General features: G+C 40.0%; 1 protein-coding gene across 3 annotated transcripts in view; it reads left to right on the top strand.

The window, feature by feature from the left end:
* Nucleotides 1–629: 629 nt before the first annotated feature.
* Nucleotides 630–9,354, top strand: part of st3gal3b (ST3 beta-galactoside alpha-2,3-sialyltransferase 3b) — a 55,517-nt gene continuing 46,792 nt past the window's right edge. For 2 of the 3 annotated variants that reach the window (XM_015050109.1, XM_015050110.1), the window contains exons 1-5: nt 630–686; nt 1,719–1,781; nt 2,215–2,256; nt 3,319–3,361; nt 5,999–6,091. In XM_015050109.1, coding sequence (XP_014905595.1) covers nt 662–686; nt 1,719–1,781; nt 2,215–2,256; nt 3,319–3,361; nt 5,999–6,091 — 266 coding nt within the window. In that variant the 5' untranslated portion in view covers nt 630–661. The remainder of the gene's footprint in view (nt 687–1,718; nt 1,782–2,214; nt 2,257–3,318; nt 3,362–5,998; nt 6,092–9,354) is intronic. The other variant, XM_015050108.1, reaches the window with a different exon arrangement.

Here is a 9,354-nt window from a genome sequence, read left to right as displayed (position 1 = left end):
ATGTACATATGCAGGACAGGATGCAGCACAATTGAAAATGCTGTAATAGGTATGTCAGGCCAAGGGGTGGCGCTGCAACTTTACTACATGACTACGCAACACACACCGGAACAACATTTGACAGCGCCAGGTTTATTTGAGAGTGAGGCGCATGCACATGGAGGTACGCCATCATTGGTTTCTTAAAAAGGCCTGGCCTGTATTAACCACAGGGAAACATTATTTTTGAAAGCTGAACCTGCAAAATAAAAGCTAAACAGTAACATGTCTTTTTTTCTTTTTATTTTCTTTTTTTCATAAACCATTTTGTGCTGTAGGATTTGCCTATTTTGTGTAAAGTCATGAGTGTAACTAACACAAGGTATGCTTGGGACATGTCCCCTGCTTTTCCTTTAGCTGTTTATCTGTGGCATGCAGATTATGTTAGCTAAATGATTGGTTCACCTATGCCAGTATATCATATTAAGTTTAAGAATATGGAGGTTGTTGTTGTTTCCTGTTTTATACCCCTTGCTAGTTAGTTAATGCCAGGAATAAACCCACTCTAACTTCTTTAATTTCTTTACAGAACTTCTGTTCAGTATTGTTTTCCACATATTTAAAAGAAATCTTTATTGTCACAGTAATAACAAAGAGTCAGGGAGGATTCAGACCAAAGGCCATGATCAGGACAAGTGCCACAGAAGGTAAGGAGGGATTAGAACTTGATTAGAAAAAGGGAAGGTTATGTGTAGCAGTTTCAGCGGTTTTATAAGACCATGTTATGGCAAAAGTAAACCTCAAGAAAATGTGCAACTTTGACAGCAGCTTTTTGAAAAATTTTAGGTCGCAACAACCACAAAAAATTGCAACATCCTGGGGGGTCTCTTTGCTTTACTACCTACCAGTTAAGAGATGAGAACAACTTAATTTAATGTGGTACATACTTTACCAGTACAGTCCTCTTAATAATAACCTGCTGTTTTTGGTCTGCCTCTATGGTTAAAACAGTTTTGTTGTTTTCTGGAAAGAAAAGTTAGATGCTCTTCCCAGAGATCACCTGTTTGCAGTTTAAAGAAAGTTTGTCCCAGCTTTAACATTTGGAAGAAAATGTCTTAAGCTCATGCAAACAAAACCCAGTCTTTCTCCTTCCTCTGTGCCTAGTTTGCTTTTACCACACACCTTCAGACGACTTGACTGCACACATTGACTTTATAAACCCAGCCACATTTGAAAACAACAACAAAGGTTTTCAAGCTTACCACGTGAAAAATGGGTTGTAGTGACATTGCTATGACTGTCAGTGTCGTCTATGGTGTTAGCAATGTTGTCGTGCAACATGATTTTCTAGTGCAGATGTGTCTAACTCCATTCTGAGGGCTTCACAATGACCTGTTTGGTGAGCAACATAGTATTCCTTTTGCACTGACGGGTTTGTTCCAACTCCCAGGGTCCCAGGCTCATTCTAATTTGTGGCGTAGGGGAGCTATTGGTTTCTAATTCTGTCTGAAGAGGTCTTAAGACTGCACCAAAACCTAGAAAACTCCTATTATTTCTGTTTGTTACTGTCTTCTTTCCTTGTCTGCATTTGTTGTTACGAAGCTACTGTCTGTGTTTTTGCTAAAGTTGTTTATTTGAAGTCCTTTGTATTACTGTGGTGTTGGTCAATGGTTGTTGAGATGTCGGTTGCTGTGCAGTACCAATGGTCTTACTCTAGTGTTAACCCCTTCTGTTTACAGAGAAAGATGCAGAGGAGAAGTCTGTAGCGCTGACTAAAGGTGCTGAAGTGAAAAGAATTGCAGGTAGAGGAACTGGGAGCATTTATTCTACGTGACTGTTTTCAATCAAGTGACTTGACTAATAAGATCCCCTAATATTTGTTTTTATGTTGTCTGAACTTTAAATGCAACAGTGTGTTGTCTAAAATGTCTCATTCTCTCATTTGTTCATTTATGGTGCATTTGTTCATTTACTGTTGTCATAGCAATCGCATAGGCACTAATAGGGTTTCTTGCAGTTAATTTTCCACCTCAGTGGAGCTTTTAAGACTTTGCATAAGTTTGACACTGTGAAATCTAATTCACTCTTCTGGGACTGAAGCCACTAACCTTTTATCCTTCTCCACCTTTTGGTTCTGTAATATGGAATAATTGCAGTTTGCCTCAGTTTTACAAGTCCAATTTTGCCTCTTCTAACTGAACTCAAATGCTGCTCAATGACCCTTTTCTGTTTCAGAGCTGGAAAATGACATCAACGTTGGACGAATAGTAAGCTCAGGTACATGTGCTGCCATGCAAGCCAAAGCCTCCACCTCCTCGCTCTCTGTACTCTGCTAGAAAGGAAATGACAAACTCCTACAAAACTCTGGAATAGTTACGCACCCCCATTTGTGGTCAGAGACTAGTTTGCTTTTTATTAGAAATTAGGAAGCTTTGTCAGTGAAAGCTTTGTATTGAAATAGTTTCACAGTTGGTGATGAATCAGACAGATAACCCTACCCTCTTTTTCCGTTTGATACAAATGCCAGCAGGAGTTTTTCTCCAAAACATTTTTCTTATCTGTGATTTAATATCTTCCATGTTGCCTCGTCTTTCACCACGGCTGTGTGATGCTTCTCAGTGTAAATTTCCAACACAAATGCCCTCACCTTGCTTGTTGTCAGCGACCACGCTCCCTCGGCAGTGCTTCGATTTTTCCTCAAATACTTGTCAAGCATTCCCATTGTCCTTTTCTTCATCTCTGTTTGCCAGCTTCTCTTTGAAGGCAAGACTCACACACACACACACCCTCAGGAGTAATTCTGCGCTAGTTTTTACTTTGATTAATGTCACATCTGTTACATGCGAAGGACATCACATTATTTCACTGATAGAAATAATGTGAAATGTCATCATTTTCAATGGAAGGCTGCAGTGAACACTGACATCTCCGAAATTGAACTAAACTTTTCATTTCACCTCAAATGTTTTTCTTCTGGTTTCTGTGCTCTTCTGTCTACCTCAGTTCTTCAAAACACCTACTGGATACCCATAGGTGATCTCAAACTGTTTTTCTAATGTTTGTTTATTTATTGTTTTATCTCAACAGATGGTTTTTGGCTGGCCTCTGCCTAACCTTGCTTGTTTGTGTTGACTCCTTAATCCAGATGCTTTTACTTTCCCATATGCTGCATTGTTCTCCCTGTGGAAGCCACACATGTCGTTTAAACTACAGTTACTGAACTGATAGTTGAAATAATGTAGAATGGATGTCCACAAAACGTCCCCAGTAAGGATGAGCCATTTCAAACACATGTGCTTCACAGACTCATAGGCCTTTTTGTTTGTCTTCACTTTGCAGGGTACGATAAGCAGGGCTTTCTGCTGCAGCTGGAAACGAAACTGTGAGTATATTTCGTTCTCATAAATGGTTATTAATGCAACAGGTTCATGGATTCTCCATACGCTGCATGGGAGATGAGTGATTCAACATCTGGCTTTAAAAAAAATGGAATCACAACTCTTGGAGAGACCAAAAGTAATCATGTACTGTTTTCCAGCCTTCTGGGTTTGTAAAACATCCATCTATTCAACTTTTTTCATGTAACATTCTTATCTGATGGACTTTAATAACAAGGGGAGGAGGGACAGAAAGCAAAACAACATAGAAGGAAAAAAAAAATCTTTCATTTCTTTGTGACCTGAAAATGACAATAGATATGAAAAGAATAATAAAATGTGAGAATCTTAAAGATGAAGAATAAAGTCCAACATGCTGATTTACTCTACTGCAGTCCCAGCCCATTTGGATCCAAATAAACAGTCTCTGCTGCAGTGATCAGTACAATGCAACGACACAAGGAGTAAAAAGGGAACAAACAATGAATAAATATGTTCTATTCATCTACTTCTATAACCACTTAATGTGGGCTCTCTGTTAATAAATGAGCCGTTATTACTTAATCTGTGCAAATTAAATACCGCATTTTCCGCACTATAAGGCACACCTAAAAACCTTCAATTTCCTCAAACACACCGACAGTGCACCTTATAATCTGGTGAGCCTTATATGTGGACCAATATTGAGCCACAACATGTCTAGCAACTACAGTAAGCAGCCACCGACTTCATTTCCGCCCGTAGAAGAAGAAGCGCGCGGTGCATGCTGGGATAGTTGTCAGAACGCTGGTTTGTAATCTATTAATAAAGTTTGACTGACCTATCTACCCACCGACCGTCTAGAATCAGGTCGTCTGCAGGTCATTTAGCACCACGTTCTCCACCAACATGCTGTGCGCAAACGGAGAAGGGTGACCATCGTCTGACCACGCCCCGGCCCAGTCGGAAGGCTCTGCTCGACGACCGGAGTCGGACTATTTTGTTGACGTTCCCTGTAGTGCAGCTCCATCTAGTGGATGCATAACATAACTCCAGCCTCTACTGTAGCGTCTATTCTATGCGCCTTATAATGCGGTGTGCCTTATATATGAAAAAAGTTTTAAAATAGGCCATTCATTGAAGGTGCGCCATATGATCCGGTGCTCTTTATAGTGCGGAAAATACGGTAATAAAAAGCTCTGAATTTGTCAGAGTTCTTGGCAGGATTGTGGTGCCGTACAGGGTTTCTGTTGTGTTACCTTGACAGAGGCTGCCAGGTGTATCTTTCTGTTATGGAATCTGTGTTCCTGTGCGTTCCAGGTCTCATAGTTTGAAAATGATCCTGGCATACCCACAACAAGCCAAATGCTACAGCAAAGTAACAGCTAGCTTGTTAGCTTTCTACCACTGTAAGGATGTATTTACTTTTCCAACAAGGTAACAGGAATGTAATTTCATAAAGCTTCAGAGAACCTCACTTTAAAAACCTTTAGGCTGTGCACGCTCACCGCCCCCAGAAATATGCAAATAATTGGGAGTGTATCTTTTTCTATTGCAAACCAATGCAGCTGATTCAACACCAAAGGTAGTGATTTCATATTTGTTGGCAGGCTTTGTACATTCATTTCTTGAAATGATTTAATTAATTTATTTTTTTTTATCTTAATGAGGAAATGTGATCCATTGTCATAAATATGGCAAATGCAAACTCACGGTAAATGGGTTGAGTAATTATTTTAGTATTTTGTGTGAAGTGTCATATTGCTTGTCAGTGAGGATGTGTTTTAATAGATCATTATTCTGCTGTCACTTTGTCAGCACATCAGTGGATGCATGTGCAGTGCTCTGAATTTGTTTGACTTAATCACTCCAAACTGCAATGGTCAGATCTCCATTACGCTGCCTTTAGCTTACTGACCTTCAAGGCATCTGTCCTCACACACACATCATATAAGCAGTCTGTCAACACACAGTTTAAGGTGGATTTTATGAGTTCAGTTTGTATAAAACAGTAACTTTATGTCTGTACTCTCATTAATTATATAATGATGCACAACAATCTATTATTATTCATGGAAAAGCTGTTAATTAGTTTGTAACATGGATCATTTATTTAAGGTTAGTAGCATGAGTGAGGCTTAGAAGATTTCATCCCTACCGATTTATGCATTTCCCAATAAAATTCCAACTGTAAATAACCTTAAGCTGAATAGGAATCTTGTCAAGGAAAAAATAAGAGCTGTGAATGATGTGCAAATGAGGCCTAGGTGAACCTTTTCTGCTGACATTTCTGACTTTGGACCTCACAAAGAGCTCAGACCTTGTCTCTCTCTCTCTTCCCCCCCCACTCCCCTCCCTGTTTATTTGAACTAAAATCACAGCACACATCAGATTATTAATGATGGTAGTAGTAATCGGGAGGTTCTAGACTTGGCACCACTGGTTTGATTATTTAAACAAGGGTCTCACTGTTTTGTCTCGCCACACACAGATGAGACGAAAAGTTGTCACTGACTTATTCAAGTTCCTAAGCAATCGACAGCTCTGACTCTCCTTGACAGTGTTTGACAAGCTCAGTTTTGAGGGTTTAAATATGTTTCTGTTACTGCTAATGAGTTATCATGGTGTGTCTGAATGTTTCCCTGTGTTCTGTTAATGTATAGGCCACCAGAGTTGGCATACAAGTATGGCAACCTCAGTGAAGGGGTGTGTAAACCAGGATATGCAGCAGCCAAGATGACATCCATCTACCCTAAGTGAGTAGTCTGCTTTATCGCTGTTCTTTTTATATATGAAATGGATTGCACAAAGGACAGATCCTAAGATTTCTTTATGGATTTGTATCTAGATGTTAATAGGAGATGAGCTCCTTCTTGGGCATACCGAGATACATGATGTCACTCCCAAAGCCAGTCGGGCCTAAAGGCTTTTTCGTCCGACATAGAAAAGCCTCCACATTCCTGTCCAATCTGATCCTACTATCAATTGTGTTTTTATCGTCTACTTCCCCACAACAAAAACTCAACTGTGTTCTTGTATTCCCCTGGTACACAATAGAACATTTGTCACCCAAACACAAGGTCTCCCATCTTTCCTCTGTCACATCGTAGAGTCTTTAAAGACTTCTCTATGGGCGACACAAACTTCCTGTCCTGATTCATCACAAGCTTTCCCCCAACCAACCCACATGCTCCACTCAGTCCTCCAGAGCCTGATGTCATTTGTTCTTTGATTTTTCTTTTTTTTTATCCCCTCTGGGCGTCTATTTTCTGTACAGCATCGCAGCTTGATCTATAGGACATTGTTCTATTAGCATTCTATGAGCCAAGCATGGGCAATTTTCCACACTGATGAATAAGAGCCAGTGGCATCACAAAGGATTACTGACCTAATTAGGAGACAAATTCACCATCCCTATTTTGTGTGTTTTATTTATTTATTTTTTACAGAACATTTAAACATTGTCCCCTGAAGGTAGAAACTTTTTAAGATAAGACTCGTTGAAGTGTATATCCTGTCATTAAAACCCTCCAGTGTGGCAATAAAAATGTGCTTCTGTATGCAGAAAAAAATGACTTGCTCAGAAATCCAAGCTGTTCTTTTCAGGTCAAAGTAAAGTGTGGCTTTATTTGGAAATGAATGTCCGGGAGTTTGGAGGAAGAGTGGAGAGGCACAGAATCTACCTCGCTAACAGACCGGTGTGAGGCTTTCAGTCTGTGATGATCCTGGAATTCTTGCAGCTTTTTATGTTTTCCTTTGCTGACTCAGCTTTATGGAGACACAAATTTCATGCCTAAACCCCACTTGGCACTTGGTCACCGTGCCAAAAGGTATTAATATCAACATTATCAACCCTAATGTCACTGTGCTTGATTGGCCAGCAAAGTGGCCTTAATTGAATATAACAGAATCTACACTTTTAGAATTGGTAAATAACTCAAAGCATCCCCAAGCAGACCTGTTCCTGCTTTTGCTGTGGCTAGCCACATATGCCATAGATTTCCTAAGTTTTTCAATGATGTCAAATGCATAGAAATAAAAAAAATAAATAGATATGGCTATTTGAATATTGGAACTCTGGATTCTAAAATTCAGTTTTTTCAGTTTTCAAAATTTTCCCAAAACCTACTTTGGAACCTGGGACTGTTCAGAAAGGCTGTTCATTTACATTATTTTGCATTAACTAATGATTTATAGGAATCCATCATCTTTTCCTGGATTGATGAAGTTGTGAGAAGTTCAATTGCTGAGGTCTTCCCTCCTTTTTGTAGCACACAACTGTATGCTTCACAGTAGCAAACTGCCAAAGAACCCTGCTTTTACAGAGGTTTATAGATTCACTTTTGCAGGTGATCAAGTTTATTTTATTTAATGATCCAAACAACATTAATTTCTTCCACACTTAGTTAGTTTTTGTTAAATAAAACGGACTGTGTTATCCATCTCTGTTTCTTGGTAAAGTCAAGATGATTCTTGTAGATTAAAGTATGTTGAAAAGGAAAATATACTTGTTTTTCACCATGATTTAGTTTTAAATATTGCCATCAAAACCACACAAAGTTCTTTGCTTTCATTTTAGCTAGAAAAGGAAGTGTTTTTGGACAACGTTGACAAAGCTTCCCAGAGCAAGCCTCCACCCCCCACCAGACCCCCAAACCTGACTGTACGTGAGCGGCTTCGCGTTAATGACTTCATCTAATCAGCTGCACATGTCTGATCAAAGTTCTGTACAGCTTGGAGCCCACTGATTATTACTACCTTCACTACGGTCACATAGGTCAATCAGCAGAATTAATGTTCTGGCTAGTGGAGGCTTGGAAGATGAAGAGTTAGGTGTGGGCTATATGTGTGCAATTATTTTTTTAGTGAACTAAACCAATTAAATGTTTTCTCATTAATTTTTGCTCCAGTTTGAGAAGAAAATCATTCTTGAACGTTGATCTGTTCTCAATCGTGCTGTCCAAACGGGTGTGACCGACAGTGCAACACTTGGAGAAAGCTGCTTAACCTCTGGCACTGAGGTCTTGTGGTTCCCCTTCTAATCATCTCCTGCTTCCTCCTTGTTTGTCTTCTCTGAAGCCCCTTGCCCTGCAGAGTCCAATTTATTTTAAAACGCCTCCCTCTACCCTGAGCTTCACCCAAAACTGTTTGTGTTGGAGCCCTAAATCAAGTGTTGGCTGTGAACTTCAAGTGGCACGGTTATGAAAATATTGCATGTGAGAGATGGACCCTGCAGAGGAAATGAGCACAATGCATCCCTGCCTTCTGACTGAGTTGGGAACCCTCACATTTTATTTGACATCAAGCAGTCCCGTGTCTGTCTGCATTGTCAGGATGTCAGTCAGCAGGAACTGTTGGTCAGGGCTCGGTGACTCATAATAAGTCTTTGTTATTTATTGCCCCATCTGGCCTCACAAGTCTTAAGTTTAACGAATATCCTTTTGCTTTGGCAGGACAGACGTATGTGTGTGTGTTCTTGTCAGGTGATGTGAGGACATATAAAAGCCAATCTGGGTGCTTTGTCCTTTTCTGGCTCTGGTCTCCTCGATTTAAAGTTTGGGATTAATTTCAGAAGTCGCCTGCGATGCTGGGAAGAAGTTAAACTTAACCAGAAGGTCTCCCTATAATGTCGGCCTTTATTTAGTCATTGCATTTCAGAGATTCATGTTTATCACACTGGTCTGTCACAGTGTTATTACACAGGGATTCCGGTTGAGACATAGGAGTGTCTGCTTTGCTGTCTCTACTTTTGATTTCCCAGTTCCAAAAGTCTGCTAGTTAGTGTTGTCTGGAAGCTAAAGGTTGCCGAGAACGTGTGTATTTACGACTCCAAGTGCCAGACATTAGGCCATCAGTGGGATTCAAGAAATGCATCGCAGGTGGTCTGGTTCTGAGAAGAGAACCACACTTCAGTCCTATTAATCAATCTCTGCATACCTTTGGTTACACGCAAACCAATGGATCATCCTTTTAGAGCTCTGTGAAGCACCACAGCATCGTCAAATTACCAAATGTAGAT

The sequence above is a fragment of the Poecilia latipinna genome, unplaced genomic scaffold (genome assembly GCF_001443285.1).
Source record: "Poecilia latipinna isolate Pla-1442-1.1 unplaced genomic scaffold, P_latipinna-1.0 Scaffold975, whole genome shotgun sequence".
In the NCBI taxonomy this organism is placed as follows: Eukaryota; Metazoa; Chordata; class Actinopteri; order Cyprinodontiformes; family Poeciliidae; genus Poecilia; species Poecilia latipinna.
The sequence above is the reverse complement of the archived record's forward strand: the minus strand, read 5'-3'. Positions and strand labels throughout refer to the sequence as shown.